The following is a 25,560-nucleotide window of genomic DNA, read 5'->3' as shown; positions in this document are numbered from 1 at the left end:
GCTCCCTGGCTAACTCGCGGGAAGCAAGACCAAAGGACACCCCTGTCTCCTCCTTGTATAAGCTCGCCACAATATACTCTGTTTCTCTTTCTAACACATACTGAAAAAAGGTTCACACTATTACTGTTATTATTTTTCATTTAATTCCTTGTTTACCAGCTGATGATACATTGGGGCAAAAAAGTATTTGGGAGACACAGATTGCTGTCCCACTTAAAAAGATGAGAGAGGCCTGTAATTTTCTGCATAGGTTCACTTCAACTGTGAGAGACAGAATGTAAAAAAGAAACCCAGGATATCACATTTTATGATTTTTAAATAATTTATTTGTATAATGGTGCAGAAAATAAGTATTTAGCACCCACAAACAAGCGAGAATTCTCTCCCTCACAGACCTGTTACTTCTTCTTTAAGAAGCTCTTCTATCCTCCACTCGTTATCAGTAAGACACATCTCCACACCTTCAAACAGTCAGACTCCAACATCCACTATTGCCAAGACCAGAGAGCTGTCTAAGGCCACAGGGACAAAACCCGCGAGAATGTTATGTGGTATAAACGCCACTTGCCATGTTTGGAGTGGGAAGAATGCTGAGTTGCATCCCAAGAACACCATACCCACTGTGAAGCATGGGGGTGGAAAAATCATGCTTTGGGGCTGTTTTTCTGCAAAGGGGACAGGCCAATGAAGGAGTGGCTTTTAAAAAGCATTTCAAGGTTCTGGAGTAGCCTAGCCAGTCTCCAGACTTCAATCCAATAGAGAATCTGTGGAGGGAGTTGAAAGTCTGTGTTGCCCAGCGACAGTCCCAAAACATCACTGCTCTAGAGGAGATCTGCATGGAGGAATGGTCCAAAATACCAGCAACAGTGTGTGAAAACCTTGTGAAGACTACAGAAAACGTTTGAACGCTGTCATTGCCAACAAAGGGCATATAACAAAGTATTCAGATCAACTTTTGTTATTGACGAAATACTTATTTTCCAAATAAATTCTTTAAAAAGACAATGTGATTTTTTGGGTTTTTTTTCTCATTTTGTTCTTTACAGTTGAGGTATACTTATGATGAAAATTACAGGCCTCTCTCATCTTTTTAAGTTTGAGAACTTGCACAATTGGTGGCTGCCAAATACTTTTTTGCCCCACTCTAAATGTTGACTTCCACTGAGTATTACTGTGTAACACAATCCCCCAATTTCAATTTAAAAATTGTAGTTTTTAATGCCAAATCCACTGCAGCTCTTGATGCAGCTCCAGCCACCCCTGCAACTCCCATACCTTCCACTCCTCGAGCACAAAGTCCAACACCAACACTAACTGCAACACCAACAGCAGTAGCAACTCCAGCACAAACTTTTACAGCAGTTCCACCAATAATGGCATCCCATTCCCCCTGAGTAACCTCGTTCCTTCTTTCAGCTTTGTATCTTGCTTCTTTGGCCGTCATCTCTGGATTTTCTTTCCGAAGTCGTTCCATCTCTGTTTTCATGGCTTTCACTGCCTCTTCAAACATATTGGTGGTGTAGCATCCTCCTTTTCTTCCAGTCAGATTGTTGATTTCCTTCAGCAGCTCAGAGGGATTCTTGTTTCTGCTGTTAAAAACATGATATCCTCCACGGCACTGACTGATAAAGTCTTTGAGATCTGGATGTTTGATTGCTTCTTCTATGGTGTCTTTATTCTCATCATCTTCATGGATTACCAAGGCCATTGTGTAATCAGCTGCTTGTTCACCAAATATCTTCTGAATGATTTTCACAGTTTTTTGTTCTTCTTTGGTGAATCTGTTTGGTTGGATCACAACCAGGAACACATGAGGACCAGGAGCAGCAAAGGAGATGCATCTAACAATCTCTCTCTTCACCTCCTCTTCAGTTAGTTTAGTTTCATACAGACCTGGAGTATCAACTACAGCCACTGTTTTACCTTCAAACTGACATGTTTCCTTCTGACACACTGATGTTACAGAGGAAGAGGAGGATGTTGATCTAAATACTTTTCCCTTTAAGATGCTGTTTGCTGCTGCACTCTTCCCAACTCTGGTTTTCCCAACAAGAACAATCCTGAGGTCGGCTTCTGGTTTTTTCGTGGCTCTCTGAGCTTCTCTGAACATTTCATTGGTGTAGTACTCTCCTCCATTTCTCGCAATCATTGTGTTGATCTTCTCCAGCAGCTCTCTGACCTGAAAGGGATTCTTGTTTCTGTTGTTAAAGACATGATATCCTCCACCACACTGACGGATGAAGTCAGTGATATTTGGATTATCATTGATCATTTTTTCTATGGTGACTCCATCTGCCTCAAGATTGTCTCCACAGGTGAACAAGACCATAGTGTAACATGCTGACTGTTCTCCAAACATGTTCTGGATGATTTTGACAGTTTTTTGTTCTTCTTCTGTGAATCTGTTGGCCTGAATCACAACCAGGAACACATGAGGACCAGGAGCAGCAAAGGGGATGCAGCGACTGATCTCTTTCTTCACATTGTCTTCAGTTTTTTTGGTGTCAAATAAACCTGGAGTATCAATTACAGCAAGTTTTTGACCATCAAACAGACCTGGTTTCTTCTGACACTTTGACGTTACTACAGAAAAACCTGCTGCGGCTTTAAAAGCTTTTTCTCCTAAGATGGTGCTTCCTGATGCACTCTTCCCAACTCCAGTTTTCCCAATAAGAACAATCCTGAGGTCAGCCTCTCTGAACATTTCAACTGTGTAGTATCTTCCTGCATTTCTCTGAACCATGGTGTTGATCTTCTCCAGCAGCTCTCTGACCTGAGAGGGATCCTTGTCTTTGTTGTTAAAGACATGGTATCCTCCACCACACTGACGGATGAAGTCACTGAGAGCTGGATTTTTACTGATTAATTCTTCTATGGTGTTTCCATCTGACTTCAGGTCATCTCCATGGGTGAACAAAACTAATGTGGAACATGCTGACCCTTTTCCAAACATCTTCTGAACGATTTTCACTGTTTCTTGATCTTCTTCTGTGAATCTGTTGGCCTGAATCACAACCAGGAACACATTAGGACCAGGAGCAGCAAAGCAGATGGCTCTCTCCATCTTTGCTGTCAACTCTTCAGGCTTGCGGGTGTTAAACAGACCTGGAGTATCAACTACAGCCAGTTTTTGACCTCCAAACTCTCCTCTTTCCTTCTGACACTCTGATGATGTCAATTCAAAAGCATTCTCCTTTTCTAGGATGGTGTTTCCTGATACACTCTTTCCAACTCCAGTTTTTCCAAGAAGCAAAATCCTGAGTTCTGGCTTCTCTGGTTCTTCTTGTTTTGCTGAAGAGTAATAAACATTTTAAAGGTAAAATTTAAAGTTAATATATTCACAATTCAAACTCTGAAGACAAACAATATGTATTTTCTATTATGTCAAGTGTGTCTCTGGACTGTTGGAGAAAGCTGGGAAGTGGGAAACCCATGCAAACTCCAGAAAAAAATAAAAAGATCCCAGAAGGATTTGAACCAGTAACCTTCTTACTGTGTCAATTATTATAGATCATGATGTCAAGACACCATCTCTCCCTCACCCTTCAACCTCTGTATGACTTCCTCTTCATGTGCGCCATATATGATGATACCTACAGTATAGTAATATTTAACTGTTTAGAGACTCCAAACCAGTAGGTGCCTGACTTCTGTCACCCCTGTTACATCAAATTAAATAAAGAAAAGGCACACAGATACTGTAATTTTCTCAGTTTAAATAGTTGATGTGTTTTCTATGTTCTATTGTAAATAAAATCTGGGTGTTAGATTTTCTAATCATTGCAATCTGGCTTTATTTAGATTTTACAAATATTTTGGAATTGGATGAAATTGGATCAAACAAGGAAATTAAGTCTTGGTAGATTTGGTAAGTGGACCATTAATCTGAAGCGGGGTAAAGAATCATGTTTATTAGTGAACAGAACAAATGTTGAAGGAGACGAACAAGAAAACACCTTCCTTCTTTTGTTCCTCTGTAGTTTTGTAGGAAAACTGTTCAAATCTTTTTTTTCCCACTTCTCGTGTCATCAAGAAACTCCAGATGACATTAATTGAAAAACAATTCTGTTCCTACGTTCTTTCTGACTCTAAGCTTTAATAAAAGAAAATAACTTTTCAGTCAAGCTTTTCTTATAACTTTTGAGAGTTGATGTTCATGTTGGGCATTTCATGAACCAGCTTTTGGATTTGTAGACTAAAATTCTGATTTGAATCACAGTGTACAAAGTACCATTAAAAGTAGTAATAACAAAGGGAAATTGTTAAAGGGATAGATCAAACAAGGACATAAATTAAAATAATGACTAGAATCTGATACATGTTTGGTTTAATAAGTGGCTGTTGACTTTTATTTGCCTTTATATAAAATTAATGTTATAGATTAGTATTTTGAAATGTACTCACCAGGACTAGTGTGTTTGCTGGCCATGTCTGTCTTTTATTGGCAATTGATGTGTGATTTTCTGGCTCTGCTGATGTTCTGCTGCTCAGCAGTTTCCTCTTTATCGCTCTGCGGTGTTGGAACGTGTGGAAACGTGTCTGAGAAGTGGGGCAGAAAGGTGAGAAGGACACAGGAACAGCTAGTTGTTAGTTACATGTGATTCAAGTTGAATTACTTTTGTATGAGAGAAGAGTTCATATTTTGTGTTTGGTGTATTGAAGAAAAAAGGAGAGCTAATCTCAAATCCTAGTTTTTGGCCTATGTAATTGTGGAGATCTGAGTATTGACAGTTAATCACAGACTCCGTATTTAATATTGATGTTTCTATTGCTTTCACAAACCTGCATGAAGATGTCTGGGACATTAACTTTGTGACTCAAACTAGGAGTACAGTGGCTTGTGCCACCCTGAATGGAAATCGGCATTATATATGCCAGCTGAGGGTTTAAATTCTTATTTTCCATGTCATCATATTTCTGTTTGGCTTTTGAATATCCATCCATCCATTTGCTACTGCTTATCCTTTTCAGGGTAACTGGAGCCTATCCCAGGTGTTTTAGGGCGAGAGGCACGGTACACCATGGAGAGGTCGCCAGTCTGTTGCAGGGCTGACACATAGACAGAGACAACCAAGCGCACTCACATTCACACCTATGGGCAATTTAGTGTTTCCAATTAACCTAACCCCTCTAACTGCATGGAGAACCCACACAAACACGGGGAGAACATGCAAACTCAGGACCTTCTTGCTGTGAGGCAACAGTGCTAACCACCATGCTGCCCACGGTGGCTTTTTAATAAATCAAAGAAAGAGAATATCATAATATTCGTCATCTCCGAGCATGAAGTAAGGAGAGCCTTCAAGAGAGTGAACACCAGGAAAGCAGCAGGACCAGACGGCATCCCAGGTCGTATCCTAAGAGACTGCGCATACCAGCTAGCTCCTGTGTTCACTGAGATATTCAACATCTCTTTATCTCAGTCGGTGATCCCCACATGCTTCAAAGAGTCCATCATTGTTCCTGTCCCGAAGAAACCCCACCCTGCTTCTCTCAATGACTATCGCCCTGTAGCCCTCACCTCAGTAGTGATGAAGTGCTTTGAACGCCTGGTCAGAGACTTCATCATTTCTTCACTACCAGACACACTGGACCCACTACAGTTCGCTTACCGTCCAAATCGTTCCACAGACGATGCCATCTCTCATCTCCTCCACACATCACTCACTCACTTGGACACTAGAAGGGGGAATTATGTTAAAATGCTCTTCATAGACTACAGCTCTGCATTTAACACCATAATTCCCTCCACACTCACCACCAAGCTGGAGCATCTGGGACTCAGCTCATCTATGTGTCAGTGGATCTCCAACTTCCTAACTGGCAGACCACAGGCAGTAAGGATGGGCGGACATGTCTCAGCCTCCACCACTCTCAGCACTGGAGCCCCCCAGGGGTGTGTTCTGAGCCCCCTGCTGTACTCTTTGTACACATATGACTGTGTGGCCACTACCAGCTCCACCACCATCATCAAGTTTGCTGACGACACCGTCGTGGTGGGCCTGATCTCTGATAACAACGAGACGGCCTACCTGAAGGAGATTAGGAATCTGGAGAACTGGTGCCAGAGGAACAACCTCCTTCTAAACGTCAGTAAGACAAAGGAGCTGATAGTGGACTTCAGCACTAAGCAGGAGAGGAACTACCAGACCCCTGTCATCAACGAGTGCCCAGTGGAGAGAGTGGACAGCTTCAAATACCTCGGAGTTCACATCACGCAGGACCTGTCATGGTCCTGTCACATCAACACCGTGGTGAAAAAGGCCCGACAGCGTCTCTACCACCTCAGACGCTTGAGAGACTTCCAACTGCCCTCCAAGGTGCTCAGGAACTTTTACTCGTGCACCATAGAGAGCATCCTGACGGGAAACATCTTAACCTGGTTCGGGAACAGCACCATGCAGGACAGACGAGCTCTACAGAGGGTTGTGCGGTCAGCTGAGCGCACCATCCGCTCCGAGCTCCCTGACCTGCACTCAATCTACAGCAGGCGGTGCTGGACCAAGGCCAGGAAGATGGTGAAGGACCTCAGCCATCCCAACAACAGACTGTTCTCTCTGCTGAGGTCAGGAAAGCGATTCCGCTCCCTGAAGACCAACACAGAGAGACTGAGGAGGAGCTTCTTCCCGCAGGCGATACGGTCTCTCAATCACACCACCACACAGTACTGACCCACACATATGGTTCTTACACACACTGGACTTTCTGGACTTTGGTTTTGCACAACACTGGTCACTATATTCTTCATTTCCGGTTAATACTTGTACAGCTGCTGTTATTGTGTATATATTTATTTATATTTAGATTTCTTCATACATTCTTATATAGTTCTATATTGTGTATTTTGTTGTACAGTTATTTTATTTTCAACTTTAATTTATATATTTTATCTTATTCTTCCCAGTTAAATTTACCCTTCATTCTAATTTGTGTTGTACAGTTATTTCATTTTTAACCTTAATTTATATTTTATTCCTTCCTAGTTAAATTTACCCTTTTTAATTTTTCATATTTATTTCCTTTCTTATTCATAGCCTTTTCCTTTTTTGTTTTCTTTAGGTCACGAGCAGTTGTCCAAGCATTTCACTACATATCGTACTGTGTATGACTGTGTACGTGACAAATAAAATTTGAATTTGAATTTGAATTTGAATTTGATTTGATATCTGACCAGGCATCCAGGGCAACGCCCAGAAGCTAGGCAAATACTTTCTCTGTAACATATCACACAGCCAAATCTAGCCTCCACTCTGTACAACTGAAGAGCATAGCATGTTACATAATGTTACGTTACATATGGCCTAAAATTCATATCTCGATATTATTTAGCTGGATGGTGATACATGATATATATCTCAAGCTTTTTTTTAAAGCCATAAAGTAAGAACAAAAAGAGAGTTCTTAGTCAAAGCTGTGTCCCAGATCTCACACAGGCACTTTTATTAACATCCAGCGTAGATGTACATGAAAAAAACAACTCAGAAATAAATTATCAGCATTTATTAAATAATAATCCTCCATAAATAAAATAAAACAATGTTGTTTTTGTGCATAAAAAAAGCTCACAATTGTGCAGTCAAAATGTAGCGTTAACGTCATTTTAACGAGCTTAACGCTACCAGCACTAAAATAGTCATTTCCAGATGTTTTCTTTTAACCGACCAGCTCCTCTTTGATAGCTGCCGTGTCCATCTTGTTGTTGCGTGCAGGTGAAGCGATGGGGGAGGGGGAGTTGTGTTCAGTGAAGGAGAGAGGCAAGGCAGAGTAACATTGCGTAGAGACAAAAGTGGACGAAAGAGAGGAAAACTTTCAGCTCCACGAGTATAATTATAACGTGACAGAACAGAGGGCGACACAAACAGCACACAGGAGGAGATCAGGTCAGAGTGGACACACATGGGGAGCACAGAACCTGGAGGAATCAGGGTGAAGCAAAACTGAATATAAAACACACAAGATGGGAGACTATCAAAATAAAAAAGGAAGTACACACACACAGACACATACAAACTAAGACACGTGAACTTGACACTGGGACAGAGGAGAGACATGGAGACATGATGAACTAGGTGAGAGCAAGGAGTAAAATGCACAGGCACAGGCACAAAACACTGAGATGAAACTAGGACGGACTAACAGAATGAAATTAGATGCAGAAAATAGAAAAGTAAAGACCAACTAATACAGAACTAGAATATGAAAATCTCTTGAATCCAAAAGAATGAGTCACAACACAAACTCATAATCTGGCTCAAAGACCCAGGACCATGACAGTGATATAAAGACTTGCACAGACATTCATACATGTATGTAACCCTTTAAATATAAGTGTGGACACATAAGGGGCTGAGAAAATAATAAGGAAAAGGCCAAAGAACCAGAAATTTCACACGGATGTGTCTCTGCTACACGGCACTTTGGTTGAGGTCTACACTAATCCGGATAAATTTGAGAACGGCGTTTTCGTCTAAAAACGCTGCGCATCCAAACTGAGCCCGTTCTGGTAGTGAGAACGTGTTATCCAAACTATCATTTTTAATCATTTCCGAAGAGTTGTTCATCCACACTGAAACGACTGAAAACGCGTACGTTCCTGTACTGCGCATGTGTGAAACTGCTCCATTTGAACAATTCAATACATGAAAAGTACATTAACAGGCTCGCATATAGTCCACATATGCCTCAAACACTATTATAAAAACTTTCGTTTTTAGATGTTCTAGATGAGCCCATAAATCCAACTCGGTTGTGCATAAGACAAAAAGCCGACTGTAAAGCTAATTACTGTGCATTACTGAAACGGGCAGAAGGAAACCCGAACGAAAGCTGAGAAAGTGAAAGCAGAACTTCTCTAATGTAGCCCAGAGAAGTAGCAGTCCGCTGTTAAGATATCAGCCTCACACCAAGACCAGACTGCCTGTAATGTACCGTAAAATTAACATTTACAGTAAAGAGACCATTGTGACAGCAGTAATGCTAAGATTGTAACAACTCAAAGTTACACACCAATCAAACGGCGCCGACCGATTCTTAAACAAAGTGGCCAAAATGAGGTTTCTGCAGCTCCAACCTATAAAAACACCTGTTTACTACCAGGTAAAATAATTAAACGTACGACACAAAATAAACACATACCAGCAAGCGACGGCGAGAAGACTTCAGAGAAAACGATCCGCAGGTGATCTCTACAAAAACATGAGGCACTCCAGTCAACAAAAATATGGCCAATTCAGACAGCTTGGGACACGACTCCTACCTGTGGTAGCTGGGAAGGTCAGGAGTCCGGAAACCCGGATACATAGGGGAACAGGTGAGTGAGTGTCAGGGTTGCTCAGCCACTAGCACCGTATACTGTGACTGGCCACTAATGATTAACAATGTGATATTAAAACATAATATTTACTCTGCTACATAATTGCATTAATTACAATATGATGGGTGCTTGATACCCTGAAATTCACATTGAAGATCTTTCTTGAGAACAAATCAAACTATCATAACAAACCAGGGGCCAATTGAAGTGTTTTCAGAGATCCTCTTTGAGATCAGAATGAGAAACAAATGCAGCTTGTGTAACGATGTAAAAGGATGAATATGGTTTTGTTGTTGTTAAATTCCTGTTAAACTTGGGATCGCAACCATGGGTTTATTTTGAAACTTTTATTTTGAAAATCCGCAGCGGAAGTCTGCTACTGGTAAACGGGCTTTCCCTAAGCTTATCCGTTAGTAGCAATGAAGCTTTTGCTGTGGTAAGTTCTTCCTCAGTCCGCCCTGACTGAACATGAGTTTAAAACATATTTGAAAATCCTCATTGAAGTTAACATGACAGTGCATTAACAGTATGAACTGCCCATACAGTAGCATCTGAGTAGATTTCAGTTTTATGACCTTGTTTTGCAATTAATGGGTTAGACGGGAGGAAAAATGGACACGCTGAGCTAGCGGCTAACAGCTAGAGGGGACTGTCGTGTCTAATAATTTTGAAACTTCTCTTGATAGTTTGGGCGGAATCCTGTTGCTGGAAACCCATGGTTATTTATGTCCCATGTTATTGCAGAGACCCACAAAAAAGGGGAATAAACCACGCCTGAGCTCTACCCATCTCGAGTCCAGAGAGTTTTACTCATACAGCACTGGAGATAGAGACTGAGGGGGGTTACATTGGTGCCGTGAGCCGTCAATCAACTGTTTGGACGGTGGACTCCTCTCAGCAACGTGGGGCCAGTTTCAGCGCTGCACATTGGTGATTTATTGTTGTTCTTCCTGACACGTCTTTTTTTTTAAGGAGCAAATATAGCATTTTTGTTTTATTCTAGTCGCTGTAATGGACATCACAGAGGAGGGATCGAGTACTCCGAATGTTGTTGGTAGGGGTAGGGGGTTGTTATGTTCCCCTTTGCGTTTGCGTCATGACACTCCTGTTAGTGGGCGTGGTTTTATTAGAGGGAATAATCAGGGGATCCCAGGGTCCCAGTCCAGTACAGGGATTGTTGTCCCTCCCCCTAGCCCTGTGTCACACACGTCTCAGAACAACAGCTCACCTTCTCCTAACCCAGACACTATTGCCACGGAGATTGTGAGTCAGATGGGGGATGTGATCCAGCTGGTTGGTCAGAGGGTAGCGCAGAGTATCTTAACCCAGCTTAGCCCGTCTGCTAGTACCCCTTTACCTGCACCTACTGCCACATCTTTCCATGCTGTGTCGTCTACATCTGCTGTTGATGCTGCGCCTGTGCAGTTTGTGTCCCACAGGAAGCTTAAGGACCCACCATGCTTCAGAGGGGATGGTTCTGATCTCATTTCTGTGAGAGAGTGGGAGGATCTGATGAGAGCCTTTATAAAGCTGGGGAGTCTGAGACCCGAAGAACAGGCTGAGGAGATTCTTGTTCATTTGAGAGGCAAGGCTAAGGATGTGGTCCAGGTTGGCATTAGAAACAGTGTCGTAGATGTCACACGTGATCCTGAGGCTATTTATGGAATCCTGAGGAGACACTTTGACTCTGCTCAGTGCTCACCTCTTCCACTGGCAGACTTCTACACCACTCTCCCAGAGAAAGGTGAAAGTGTATTTGATTACTGGCTTAGGCTGCACCATGCTGTTGATCTTGCTGTTGAGCGCCTGAAGGAACGAGGACAGGCATTGGGTAGCCCCAGCACTGAGGTCACCCAAATGTTCATCAAAAACTGTCCCTCTCCTGAGCTTGCCATGATCTTTAGATCAAAGACAATTGATAAATGGACGGCCAACGAGGTCCAGGAAATCCTGTGTGAGTCCCACTCTGGAAGAACGTTGAATTCAAGCAGCATGACAACCGGGAGAGTTGCAATGAATGCACAGGAGATATCAACAGCATTGCCTGCCCAGCCAACAGAGAAACACATTCAGCCACAGTCGACAGATTCAGCTACTTTGGAGCGGCTCACAGGCATGCTTGAGAAGGTTCTTCTGCAAGGATCCTTTCAGCCTGGTTTGACCACGCGGCCCAATTCCAGACGTTCCAGGATTGAGGGCCTACATGATAAGCCCTGCTCCGTCTGTCTTGATATGTCTCACACAGCTTTTATGCACTGCCGAGATCACAAACTCTGTTTTCTGTGCCACTCACCTGACCACGCCAGGCGTGCTTGTCCTAGATCCTCGTCGTCCTCTGTACCTCAACGGTCGGAAAACTAGTTGATCCACATTTGAGGGAGGAAGGTGTGGATCATCTGAGTGACTCTCCCATCTGCGACAGCGATGACCTGGGATCCATGTATGAATCTCTGTGTTCCGCTTCGCCACCTGGTATGACAGTTGTCTTCCAAATGACACAAAGAATTAAGAAATCTGACAGTTTGTTTTACACAACTGTGGGGACTGTGGGTGGAGTTTCACTGAGAGCCATGATCGACAGTGGCTCTATGTCGTGCTCTATTAGTGAGGCTGCTGCTACGCGGCTTTTACAGTCCTGTCCTGATCTGAAGCTCGAACCAGCTAATGACATTGTAGTTGTTGGTGCTGGGGGTCACCAGTTCCAACCAAAAGCAGTTTGTGATTTGGAAGTGACTATTTATGGTTTCAAGCTGCTCATCCCCACGCTGGTTATTCCAGGCCAAAGTGATGACATGATTATTGGCAGTAACGCTATTAAGTCGTTGATTCATGTGATGAAGAATATGGATGAGTATTGGAGGCTTCTATCTATTTCAGGTGATGTCACCAATGATGACTGTAGACAGTTTTTATCCATGCTTTCCAATGTTGAGCGTTGGCGAGGGGGGGCGGTGCCTGGTAAGATTGGCACAGTGAAGTTGAGACAGCGTGTTACGCTGGAACCCCTTCAGGAACACTTTGTGTGGGGTAAATTACCTCCCTCTTCACCTCTATCAGCAGGCTGCACTGTTATTGTTGAGCCTACACAGTCACGGTGTAGACCCAGAGACATCCTGGTTGGCCGTTCCGTCTCATCACTGTGGGGTGACAAATGGGTTCCTCTCAAGCTGATTAACCCCAGCAACAAGCGTGTGACTCTGAGGAAGAACTGTAAAATCGCTGATGTCTACCCTTGTATCGCAGTTGAAGAGCTGTCTCCTCCTGAAAAGATCATGTCTAACAGCCACTCTTTTGAACAGGGTTCGGTGCCCATAAGGTCTGTTGAACAAAGGAAGGAACTCTTGCACAGACTAGGACTACAAGACTTGGACTTAGACAGTTGTGAGGTGTCTGACAGATGGAAAGATCAGCTTCTGCAGCTTGTGGAAAAGTATGAGTCTATCTTTTCTAAGGATAAAATGGACTGTGGAGAAGCTACCGATTTTGTCCACAAAATACACCTTGTGGATGAGAAGCCTTTTCGTTTGCCTTATCGCAGAGTACCGCCGAGTCAGTATGAGAAGCTGAGAACTGCTCTGAATGACATGGAAGAAAGGGACATAATCCGGAAGTCAAACAGTGAGTATGCATCGCCGCTGGTCTTGGTGTGGAAGAAGGATGGCAGCCTGCGCATTTGCACTGATTTCAGATGGCTCAATGCAAAGACTGCTAAAGACGCGCACCCGCTGCCACACCAAGCCGACGCCCTGGCTGCTCTCAGTGGAAATGTTTTCTTTTCAGCAATGGATTTGACCTCTGGATTTTACAATGTGCCTCTCTGCGAGCCTCACAAGAAATACACAGCATTCTCCTCACCCTTTGGTCTCCATGAGTACAACCGGATGCCTCAGGGCCTGTCGAACAGTCCGGCGACCTTCATGCGAATGATGATGTCGATCTTTGGTGACGAGAATTTCAGCAGCTTGCTTTGTTACTTGGACGACTTGATGGTGTTTGCGCCTGACGAGGTGACTGCCCTTCAACGTCTTGAGATGGTCTTCTCTCGGTTGAGGAGTCACAACCTTAAGCTGGCCCCTAAGAAATGCCATCTTCTTAAGAGGTCAGTTAAATTTCTTGGACATGTCATTTGTGCGGATGGTGTGAGAACTGATCCAGACAAGGTAAACACCATTACCAACATTAGGGAAGAACAGCTTATGGAGAGCGATGGTGTGACTCCCTCCCTTCTTAGGAATGATCCTTTATTACCAACATTTCATTCCTGATTGTTCTGCAAAGGCCAAGCTGTAATGAGCAGTTACATCCACCAGCAGAGACAGATAGCTCTGATACAGGTCAATAATCTTCAGAACTAGAAATAAAGTCCCTGCTGCTGTAGCCATCGGAAGCATGTAAGAACTTAAAACAAACTATATGGCAGAAACAGCAGCTAATGGAAAGTAGCAGGAGCTACAGAAGCAAGGCAGCAAGGACAGGAAATACCTTAATAGATTGGGGATCCCCTCTTTAGACTACTAGAAGAGGTGAGTGCGAGGAGGATGTTAGTCAAGCTAATGTACATTATCGATAACACCTCTCACCCCTTGCATGAGCCTGTGGAGGCCCTGAGTAGCTCCTTCAGCAGCAGACTGTTACAGCCACGGTGTAGGACGGAGCACTATCATAGGTCCTTCATCCCGACAGCAGCCAGGCTGTACAATATCCGCACACAATAAATACTGTCTAAAGATACACCTGTATTAGTTATCATTCCCACTGCACTTTATATACATATAGATAAAAAATCCTGGTGTATATACTAAGCATCTGTACATAGTATTTTGGCTTCAAAGTCTAACCTTTATCCATCCATTTGCTAAGTGTCTGTAGTGTCATGTAATTAATATATCCTTAGTATCCTTATTTTCTTATTATATTGTTTTATGTACTTTAATAATGAAGGTTTGTAGAGCAAGGCCACTTTTGACTCATAAACTAAGTGCTCAGCCAGACTGAAAACAGGAAGTGTAGAGCTGTACAGTATATTAATAAATACAGGAGGCCAGACAGAAAAGAGGAACTTTGCCATATAAACAATGGTTGTATTGAAACGGTGACATGTAAAGTACCAAAATAATACCTATATGAGACACAGTTTATGATTCTAATGTTAGAGATCCTGCAACTGGCGTTTTGGGCTCTCTCTTCCGGAAGATGATTGAATAAAAAGAAATATAAATGTTTTAACACACTATGAGTCGGTTTTCTCTGTTCTATCATGGGGACAAAAGAATCGGGGTTAATAGTAGTTACCATGGTTACTGCAGAAGCTGCTGTGAATTAAACATCTGGCACTGCAATAACTTGCCGGCGATATGAATGTTTACCTTTTTTCATTTTGAAAGAATTGTATTAATTAGTGTAATTTATAGTTTAGGAGAATCTAGAATAGAAATAGTGGGGGCACAGTGACGGACCCCGGGGCCCATTCACAGGCTGTCCTCCTGTCGTCGGAAACCTCTACTCGTGTCGACTTTCCAAGTAGGAACGAGCAAGGATGCAAGAGCAAACTGGTGAAGAACTGTAGATCAATATACTGAAATAAAAAGGCTAGTACTAAGATAAGATAACATTTATTAGTCACACACATGGGAAATTAATTTTGTTACAGCAAAAAGTGTATAGTGCAAAGTTACATAACAAAAATTTGAAAAACACTGGAATAGGATAAGAGTAAGAATAAGATACTGTACACAATAGAATAGAATAAAAGGGCCTGTATTTGTATAGCGCTTTTACTAGTCCCCCCTAGGGACCCCAAAGCGCTTTACACACCCAGTCATCCACCCATTCACACACTGGTGGAGGCAAGCTACAGTTGTAGCCACAGCTGCCCTGGGGCAGACTGACAGAAGCGAGGCTGCCATATCGTGCCATCGGCCCTTCTGGCCAACACCAGTAGGCGGTAGGTGAAGTGTCTTGCCCAAGGACACAACGACCAAGACTGTCCGAGCCGGGGCTCGAACCGACAACCTTCCGATTACAAGGCAACCCCTAACTCTTGAGCCATGATACTATATATGATAGAATAAAATACAATAGAATAGAATACAGATGACTGAAATGTAATCAACAGATTTACCGTAACATACGAGTGTTATATAAACTATGATATAAATCTGAAAGTGCTATTAACATGTTTAGTTACAAAGAAAAAAGATCTTAGAAAAAGGAGGGTAGCTGAATTGATGAGGAGTCCAGAAATGAAAAGAGCTGTCCGCTGTGTTGAAACTACAGTTTGAATGAGATGGACAACACTCCTAATTCAGCAGGTAAAGGATAACAGCCTGTAAATACACTCAACAAAAATATAAACGCAACACCTTTGTTACTGCTCCCATTCCCCATGGGATGGACGTAGAGACCTAAAATTCATTCCAGATACACAATATAACCATCCCTCCCAAACAGTGGTCACAAATCAGTCCAAATGTGTGGTAGTGGGCACATCTGCCATATTGAGATAATCCATCCCACCTCACAGGTGTGCCACATCAGGATGCTGATCTGACATCATGAGTAGTGCACAGGTGTACCTCAGACTGCCCACTGCCCACCAAATTGTGAAACACAAATCAGTTTAAAATGACGAAATTTACAAGCTGCTATGAAACCAGATGCTTAACTGTACTGCATGCTTTTAGGAAGGAACATCTGGTTTACTTACTCCTAAATGACCCATTCCTAAGCAGCATTTTCTGAACTGTATTTCTGATTTCACCACAAGTTGACAGCGTTTTACAATAATGTGTTTGTATTGAAATAGGGCTGACCCAGTGACATTGAGGCGGTCGAGTAGTAAATACCGTATATCACAGTAGTTGTTGTAAGAAATATTTCAAATACAATAATTGTCAATTTAATATAATGTATTTGATGTAATTTAATTTACAGTAAAATTACAATTATTACGATATCTCATATAGTATCCTGTTTGAGTAAAGCAACTGTAAGTTTAATTTAGAGTCAAATTAATGTATAAAACTATTATAGTGTCTTACCATTACTGTAATGTCTTAAGTTTTTTGCAGTGTTTGTATCAGTCTTGTTTTATTATTATTTAAACATTGTTGTAGTTGTGTTTAATAAATGTGCGTTTTCAGTTCCAGCCTTAACTTCAGGTGTTTTTGTACATTATTCTCATATTAACAAGTTTCTCTGATCTTTTTTGACACAATTCACACACATTATTTCTGATTAATTATTACTTTGAGCTGATTTTAATAGCAGCAGTTGATTTAAAAAAAATCCATCCACATTCAGTCTCGTTGATTTCGCATCTCTCAGCACAGATGAGCACACACTTAAAGTTCAGAGGTGAAAGAAATATTTCTCCTTCGTTTGAAGTTTGACTGCAGGTTAGAGTTAGTCCAGCAGGTGGTGCTGCTGGATGAAACCAAACAAACTGATTCACAATGATGGCTGATGCATTTTTTCCAACCATCCGTGTGCAGATTATTTTCACTTGACTGTTGACTTCTTAATTTGTTCCATCTAATCACTGAATAAAAACGTATTTAACCCAGTGGAGAAAACATGAAATAAATGTCATTTGATCAGCTCAAACACTTCAGTGAAACTTCTTCATGGGAAACTGATTCATTCCAGGTTTTTTTTTTATTAGAAAAGACAAGAAACCCCGCCCCCCCCCCCCCCCCCCCCCCCATCAATACATTTAATCTGTTTTATTAATGATACATTATTCAGGAGATCAAACTAAATGTGATACCACAGCTTCAAGACACATTAAACCAATAAGTCTGTCAGATTATGTACAAAGTAGAATTCAAAATTCAAATTCCCCCAATCATTACAAGTAGGCTAATAATCAGTGTTGATTAACATGTTTCTATTCAGCAAACGAACAAAAACTATGTTATTGAAGATTATATTTCACATAAAAAAATTAAAAAAGAGACTTATAAAGACAGTTATGCTCTGCTGTGGTTATGTTCTTCTGTCTTTATGATAATTTGTCCTTAAGTTACTGCTAAATGATCACAAAAACTCAGCTGTCCCAAAGAAACTGATTGTTTCTTTCAGCTTCATGTCCTTCTTCTTTGGGTAACATATTGTAGCGGGTCAGGGCTGTTTGGGGTCATGACAGCTATGTTCTGTTGTTCCAGGCGGCAGCGTTATGTTGCCATGGTTACAGGTAGCGCTCTCTCTCTCTCTCTCTCTCTGCGACTGTGTGTTTCTGGGTGGAGAGAACGCCTTTTTGATGCTGTGTGCTGTTTCTGCTCCCTGGCTAACTCGCGGGAAGCAAGGCCAAAGGACACCTCTGTCTCCTCCTTGTATAAGCGCGCCACAATATATTCTGTTTCTCTTTCTAACACATACTGAAAAAAGGTTCACACTATTACTGTTATTATTTTTCATTTAATTCCTTGTTTACCAGCTGATGATACATTGGGGCAAAAAAGTATTTGGGAGACACAGATTGCTGTCCCACTTAAAAAGATGAGAGAGGCCTGTAATTTTCTGCATAGGTTCACTTCAACTGTGAGAGACAGAATGGAAAAAAAGAAACCCAGGATATCACATTTTATGATTTTTAAATAATTTATTTGTATAATGGTGCAGAAAATAAGTATTTAGCACCCACAAACAAGCGAGAATTCTCTCCCTCACAGACCTGTTACTTCTTCTTTAAGAAGCTCTTCTCCACTCGTTATCAGTAAGACACATCTCCACACCTTCAAACAGTCAGACTCCAACATCCACTATTGCCAAGACCAGAGAGCTGTCTAAGGCCACAGGGACAAAACCCGCGAGAATGTTATGTGGTATAAACGCCACTTGCCATGTTTGGAGGGCGAAGAATGCTGAGTTGCATCCCAAGAACACCATACCCACTGTGAAGCATGGGGGTGGAAAAATCATGCTTTGGGGCTGTTTTTCTGCAAAGGGGACAGGCCAATGAAGGAGTGGCTTTTAAAAAGCATTTCAAGGTTCTGGAGTAGCCTAGCCAGTCTCCAGACTTCAATCCAATAGAGAATCTGTGGAGGGAGTTGAAAGTCTGTGTTGCCCAGCGACAGTCCCAAAACATCACTGCTCTAGAGGAGATCTGCATGGAGGAATGGTCCAAAATACCAGCAACAGTGTGTGAAAACCTTGTGAAGACTACAGAAAACGTTTGAACGCTGTCATTGCCAACAAAGGGCATATAACAAAGTATTCAGATCAACTTTTGTTATTGACCAAATACTTATTTTCCAAATAAATTCTTTAAAAAGACAATGTGATTTTTTGGGTTTTTTTTCTCATTTTGTTCTTTACAGTTGAGGTATACTTATGATGAAAATTACAGGCCTCTCTCATCTTTTTAAGTTGGAGAACTTGCACAATTGGTGGCTGCCAAATACTTTTTTGCCCCACTCTAAATGTTGACTTCCACTGAGTATTACTGTGTAACACAATCCCCCAATTTCAATTTAAAAATTGTAGTTTTTAATGCCAAATCCACTGCAGCTCTTGATGCAGCTCCAGCCACCCCTGCAGCTCCCATACCTTCCACTCCTCGAGCACAAAGTCCAACTCTAACAGCAACTGCAGCACCAACAGCAGTAGCAACTCCAGCACTAACTTTTGCAGCAATTCCACCAATAATGGCATCCCATTCCCCCTGAGTAACCTCGTTCCTTCTTTCAGCTTTGTATCTTGCTTCTTTGGCCGTCATCTCTGGATTTTCTTTCTGAAGTCGTTCCATCTCTGTTTTCATGGCTTTCACTGCCTCTTCAAACATATTGGTGGTGTAGCATCCTCCTTTTCTTCCAGTCAGATTGTTGATTTCCTTCAGCAGCTCAGAGGGATCCTTGTTTCTGCTGTTAAAAACATGATATCCTCCACGGCACTGACTGATAAAGTCTTTGAGATCTGGATGTTTGATTGCTTCTTCTATGGTGTCTTTATTCTCATCATCTTCATGGATTACCAAGGCCATTGTGTAATCAGCTGCTTGTTCACCAAATATCTTCTGAATGATTTTCACAGTTTTTTGTTCTTCTTTGGTGAATCTGTTTGGTTGGATCACAACCAGGAACACATGAGGACCAGGAGCAGCAAAGGAGATGCATCTAACAATCTCTCTCTTCACCTCCTCTTCAGTTAGTTTAGTTTTGTACAGACCTGGAGTATCAACTACAGCCACTGTTTGACCTTCAAACTGACATGTTTCCTTCTGACACACTGATGTTACAGAGGAAGAGGAGGATGTTGATCTAAATACTTTTCCCTTTAAGATGATGTTTCCTGCTGCACTCTTCCCAACTCTGGTTTTCCCAACAAGAACAATCCTGAGGTCGGCTTCTGGTTTGTTCATGGCTCTCTGAGCTTCTCTGAACATTTCATTGGTGTAGCATCCTCCTCCATTTCTTGCAATCATTGTGTTGATCTTCTCCAGCAGCTCTCTGACCTGAAAGGGATTGTTGTTTCTGTTTTTAAAGACATGATATCCTCCACCACACTGACTGATGAAGTCAGTGATATTTGGATTATCATTGATCATTTTTTCTATGGTGACTCCATCTGCCTCAAGATTGTCCCCACAAGTAAACAAAGTCAGGTGACTAGGAGTTTTAATTTAAAAAATCTTTAAGTGAAACATGTTTTTCACAGGTGAGCCGGATTTTAAAGAACTCTCCTCTGATCCAGAACTTGTGGCCTCCTGAGCTCTTCCCTCAATAAAACTGAACTTTAACCGGAAAATTCAAAAACTCTGTTATCTTTGAGCGGACTCTGGCACACTCAGTCTCCGCCCCTCGAAGGAAACCAGTAACAGTTCTTTTCAGTCTGGATGAATCTATTTCCGGTTCGAATTTAACTTACGCCGCGCGCTCGAGTTGCCTAAGCAGGTGAACGACCAGGGCCCTGTTTCAGGAAGCCGGTTTAGTGGAAAAACTGAGTAAGTATACCCTGAGTTAACGAAAACTCTGGGTTTTCGGTTTCACAAAGCGAGTTCAGATGAAGCCTGAGTGAGTCACTATGACGACACACTCCGTGAAGCTAACCTGCCCCCTAGCAGGTTTACTACAACTAACCCTGACTGTCTCCGCCCCTTTGTCGGAAACCTGACAGTAGGAAGTGTCAGACATGGCGTGTCCCTTCCTTGAAGAGCCAGTAGATCGTGAAGCCCAAATTCTCCGCAGAGCTCTCCGCCGGGAGAGAGTGATCAGAGCGCGTTTGGACATTTTATCATTTCCTGATGATTTCCTGTGTGAACGTTACCGTTTCTCAGCACAATCTATAAGTTATTTGAATAACATCCTCAGGCCTAATATTACGCATGTGACACATCGCGGACATGCTCTCAGTTCATTAAATATTATGTGTATTGCACTTCGGTTTTTTGCAAACGGGAGCTTTCTGTATAATATTGGTGACGCTGAGCACGTTTCCAAGGCTACCGTCTGTCGGGCAGTCAGGAATGTTACAGTTGCACTGAAACGTCTCCTGCACTCATCTGTGGTGTTCCCCGGTCATAGACCCACAAGATTCATCAAAGAGGGATGCCACAAAATTGCAGTTATCAGGATGAACAAAACTTAATTCATGATGTGGTGATACTTGAACTACTACTTAAATTTTACATTTATTTTCACGGTTCCCAGGCGTGATTGTGTCACGGCGGGGTGCGCCGGTGTGTGTGGAAACAGGACCCAAAAGCAGATGACGATGAGGAGTAGTAAGGTTTTAACAGAAGGTGAAGCTTTAATTTAAATGACGGCAGGGTTAAACCAGGAAACTAAAACAAACTGGCAAAACACTAAGAAACAAAACACTAAAGGTACTAAGACCAAAAACTATAACTATAACCGAGGTAGAAAATAACAGGCAAAGACTAAGACTATAACTGTGACCCTGGTGAGAATAAACAGACGAAAACTAGAACTATGACTGTGGTGATGTAAACAGGCTAAGACCATGACTATAACTGTAACTCTGGTGAGATTAAACAGACGAAAACTAGAACTATGACTGACGTGGAAATAACAGACGAACCGACAATGGCATGAAGAAAGCAAAAGGCTTAAATACAGACATGAGGTGATCAGGGGAAGTGGCGACACATGGGGGAAAACAGCTGACAGACATAAACCTAATGACAGGACCAGGAGAGGAAATCTAAATATAATGAACAAAGAACACATGACATTGTCAGAATAAAACAGGAAATGACAACACAACTTAACAGACCTAATACGTGATGAAATAAATAGAAAACCCCAAAACATAGAAAACCCAGGAACAATAACTGCCTAAACTAAAGGCAAATAGGAAATAACACAAACTAATAACATATCAAAAAATACAAAGAAAACTCAGAGTGCTGGGTCGGAGACCCAGCCTGTGACAGATTGGCTGTACAGATGGCACTCACATTCCAATCATTGCTCCTTTGAAGGAGACTATGTGAACAGGAAGTCTTTCCACAGCATTAATGTACAGGTACATAGTTCCCTGTAGCATTTCAGACTAACAAATTATTTCATCATAGTAATGGATGCTAATTTGTGTTCTCTGCACTGTGAAGATCATATATGATGCTGCCAACATTATCACAAATGTGGAAGCCAAGTGGCCAGGCTCTGTCCATGACTCACAAATATTCCGTGAATGTACACTGAGCACAAAATGTGGACATGGTGAGTTGAAAATACTTTAAAATATATAAAGACCAATTGCTTCAGGGACATTTGAACTGAAGTGTATCCTTCTGTCTTAGGAGAGTTCACTGGCTACTTGCTTGGTGATAGGGGGTATCCATGTTTACCCTATTTGCTTACCCCTTACTCTGACCCTGAACCGGGCCCACAGCAGCGATATAATCTGGCTAATTGCAGGACAAGAGCCAGAATTGAAATGACTATCGGAATGCTTAAGGCCCGGTTCCAGTGCCTGCAAAGACTCAGGGTCACCCCAGAAAGGGCATGTGACATTATTGTGGCATGTGTGATTCTTCACAACATTGCCACAATTAGAGGAGAACACTGTCCTTCTGAACCAAACATCAGTAGTGATCCAAACCATGAACATCCTGACCCTCCCACGGACATACAAGATGGAAGTGCAGTCAGAGACACCATATGTCACAATCATTTCTTTTGACCCATCACCTCAACATGTTGAAAGAAGAATAAACAGATTTTTTGTTCAACTGGCTTTATTGGTCGCCTGTGTTTCCTGTACACAAAGTATTAAAAGATGTAAACCTCATGAAGTGTCTCTGTTGCTTCCTCCTCTGTAACAGCTGTCAATGTTTCTTCATTATTTTCCTGCAGTAAAGAAATAAACAACATTGCTGTTCTACTGTAAACTCATATAATCTGTGGAGTATTACTCACAACTGCATGTTGGTCTGGCTCAACAGGAGGCTGCACCAGATGCAGTACACCACCACCATCAACTGATAGAATATGAGGTTTATACAGGTCACTTATAACTTACAAGGGACCAAATGGCAATTAACAAACATACCAATCACCTTACACTTCATTGTCATTATGCTCTCAAAGACAACCAAGGCTGAGGGAAGGCAAACTCAGTAGGAAAATAACTTCACTACAAACAAATTCATTATGGTGAAGAGTTTATCAAATGAATGAGCAGCACTGCAAAGGTGACTGTGAAGAAAGGATGTATGCACATCATGTATTATTTTGAATTTACCCCCTATGTAGGCACTTGTGTCTTGCGGGGTTATTGACTCAGAGGATGTCCCCACAGAGATGCCTTCGGCCACAGGGCGCCCACTGTTTTGGCTGAGGGCCAACTGCTCAGCCTCTGTGAGTGGTGGTGGTGGAGGACCCCCACCTGTTTTTCGGGCCTCCGCTTTTTTTCTGTTGGCTATAACGGGCCACATTTGAGCATACAGAGTAAGCAAATATGTACTTGTAATGTGCTCAGATAATTTCAATAAGTGCTTACAGAAAGAAAATTAATGTAGCCTCTAACTGCAATTGATTTACATGGGACAAACAGACCAAGCACTATGGCTCATAATACAATTACACCTTACCTGTTTGGACTATATTTTTATATTTCATTTTTACTTGCTGCCAGGCACGTTTGGGGCCTGTTGGGTTGCACCTGCGCTCACATCACATCACAAAATAAAATGTATAAAATAAAAAATAAAATATAATAAATAACGTGTTAAATGGGTGGAAATCCCTAGATCAATGTTTAAATTAACACTCACGCATTGACTCTGTCGGCTATGTTTTGCCATGCATGCTCCCTTTGTTTTGCAGCTGAGGCTGTGTTACTTTTTTCTGCAAAATTTGCATGTTATCGGCATATGCTGCCATCAGAATTTCGGCCTCAAGCGCTGTAAAATACATTGACCGCGCCTTCTTTCCCTCCGTCTCCATGGTGACTCGCTTAATCTGTGCTCCGCTTATCAGGGCTTTATGTATCCTCGTCCGTGCGCTTCACTTGGGGTTAAAGCAACTCCGCGTTGACTGAACTAATTGTTATCAGCCTTTCTGAAACGGAATATTCCGAGTTGGACAGTTCGGGGTTACTCAACCCTGCATATCGTTTTTCACTCTGAGTTTTCTAAACCGGCTTCCTGAAACAGGGCCCTGGTGGAAAAACTGGTTTATTTTTCAGCAACAACAAGTGATTGGGTGTCAGTGCTTCAAGATCATTTGAGTCATCTGAAACTTTAGTAATGGGTCTGTCGTTCATTACAGCTTCAACCTCACAGAAGACTGTTTGGAGTCCTTCATCATCCAGAACTTGCTCCTTAAGAACTGAGGCTAAAATATTCTTTATTGAACGAATGAGACGCTCCCACACACCACCTTGGTGAGAAGCTGCTGGGATGTTGAAGTTCCATTTCATGCCATCCTGAACAAAAGCCTTTTGAATTTTGGCATGGTCCAGCTCAGTCAAACTTTCTTGAAGAATAGCTTGATGTAAGTTGTTTTCTTGTTGTCTTTTCTAATGAAAAAAAAAAACTGAAGTGAACCACGAGCCCTATTTCAGGAAGCCGGTTTAGTGCAAACTCTGACTAAGTATACCCTGAGTTAACGAAAACTCTGGGTTTTCGGTTTCACAAAGCGAGTTTAGATTAATCCTGAGTGAGTCACTATGACGACACACTCCGTGAAGCTAACCTGCTCCCTAGCAGGTTTACTACAACTAACCCTGACTGTCTCCGCCCCTTTGGAAACCTGACTGTAGGACGTGTCAGACATGGCGTGCCCCTTCCTTGAAGAGCCAGTAGATGTTGAAGCCCAAATTCTCCGCAGAGCTCTCCGCCGGGAGAGAGTGATTAGAGCGCGTTTGGACATTTTATCATTTCCTGATGATTTTCTGTGTGAACGTTACCGTTTTTCAGCACAATCTATAATTTATTTGAATAACGTCCTCAGGCCTAATATTGCTCATAAGACACATCGCGGACATCCTCTCAGTTCATTACATATTATTTGTATTGCACTTCGGTTTTTTGCAAACGGGAGCTTTCTGTATAATATTGGTGACGCTGAGCACGTTTCCAAGGCTACCGTCTGTCGGGCAGTCAGGAATGTTACAGTTGCACTGAAACGTCTCCTGCACTCGTTTGTGGTGTTCCCCGGTCATAGACCCACAAGATTTATCAAAGAGGGATTCCACAAAATTGCAGGTATCAGGATGACCAAAACTTAATGTATGATGTGGTGATACTTGAACTACTACTTAAATTTTACATTTATTTTCACGGTTCCCAGGCGTGATTGGCTGTACAGATGGCACTCACATTCCAATCATTGCTCCTTCAGTAAATGAAGGAGACTATGTGAACAGGAAGTCTTTCCACAGCATTAATGTACAGGTACATAGTTCCCTGTAGCATTTCAAACTAACAAATTATTTCATTATAGTAATGGATGCTAATTTGTGTTCTCTGCACTGTGAAGATCATATGTGATGCTGCCAACATTATCACAGATGTGGAAGCCAAGTGGCCAGGCTCTCTATTTCAGGAAGCCGGTTTAGAAAACTCAGAGTGAAAAACGATACTCAGGGTTGAGTAACCCTGAACTGTCCAACTCGGAATATTCGGTTTCAGAAAGGCTGATAACAATTAGTTCAGTCAACGCGGAGTTGTTTTAACCCCAAGTTAAGCGCGCGCACGAGGATACATAAAGCCCTGATTAGTGGAGCACAGATTAAGCGAGTCACCATGGAGACGGAGGGAAAGAAGGCGCGGTCAATGT

General features: G+C 42.1%; 1 protein-coding gene across 1 annotated transcript; it reads right to left on the bottom strand.

The window, feature by feature from the left end:
- Positions 1–471: 471 nt before the first annotated feature.
- Positions 472–19,681, bottom strand: LOC147335100 (GTPase IMAP family member 8-like). Its single transcript, XM_086286044.1, has 5 exons — positions 18,863–19,681; positions 11,016–11,211; positions 10,671–10,852; positions 1,276–3,291; positions 472–512 (listed from the first exon to the last, which is right to left on the bottom strand). Exons 1-5 carry the CDS (start codon positions 19,671–19,673, stop codon positions 472–474), a joined length of 3,246 nt encoding a protein of 1,081 aa, XP_086142170.1. The 5' UTR covers positions 19,674–19,681.
- Between the last annotated feature and the right edge of the window lie 5,879 nt (positions 19,682–25,560).

This window comes from Aulonocara sp. 'chitande type north' Nkhata Bay, linkage group LG3, assembly GCF_057382095.1.
Source record: "Aulonocara sp. 'chitande type north' Nkhata Bay isolate Kocher_YH1m ecotype deep benthic linkage group LG3, A_spYH_male_GT1.1, whole genome shotgun sequence".
NCBI classification, from domain to species: domain Eukaryota; kingdom Metazoa; phylum Chordata; class Actinopteri; order Cichliformes; family Cichlidae; genus Aulonocara; species Aulonocara sp. 'chitande type north' Nkhata Bay.
The sequence above is the reverse complement of the archived record's forward strand: the minus strand, read 5'-3'. Positions and strand labels throughout refer to the sequence as shown.

Coding starts and splice junctions, on each gene's coding strand:
- LOC147335100 (XM_086286044.1), bottom strand. CDS start 19,673: ATGAACAAACCAGAAGCCGACCTCAGGATTGTTCTTGTTGGGAAAACC. Junction 11,212..18,862: donor TTGTGCTCGAGGAGTGGAAG/GTATGGGAGCTG, acceptor TTTGATCTAAAG/ATCATGGCAAGCTCAGGAGA. Junction 3,292..10,670: donor AGATGTGGCAGTAGGTGCAG/GTAAAGGGGTAC, acceptor ATTACTCTTCAG/CAAAACAAGAAGAACCAGAG.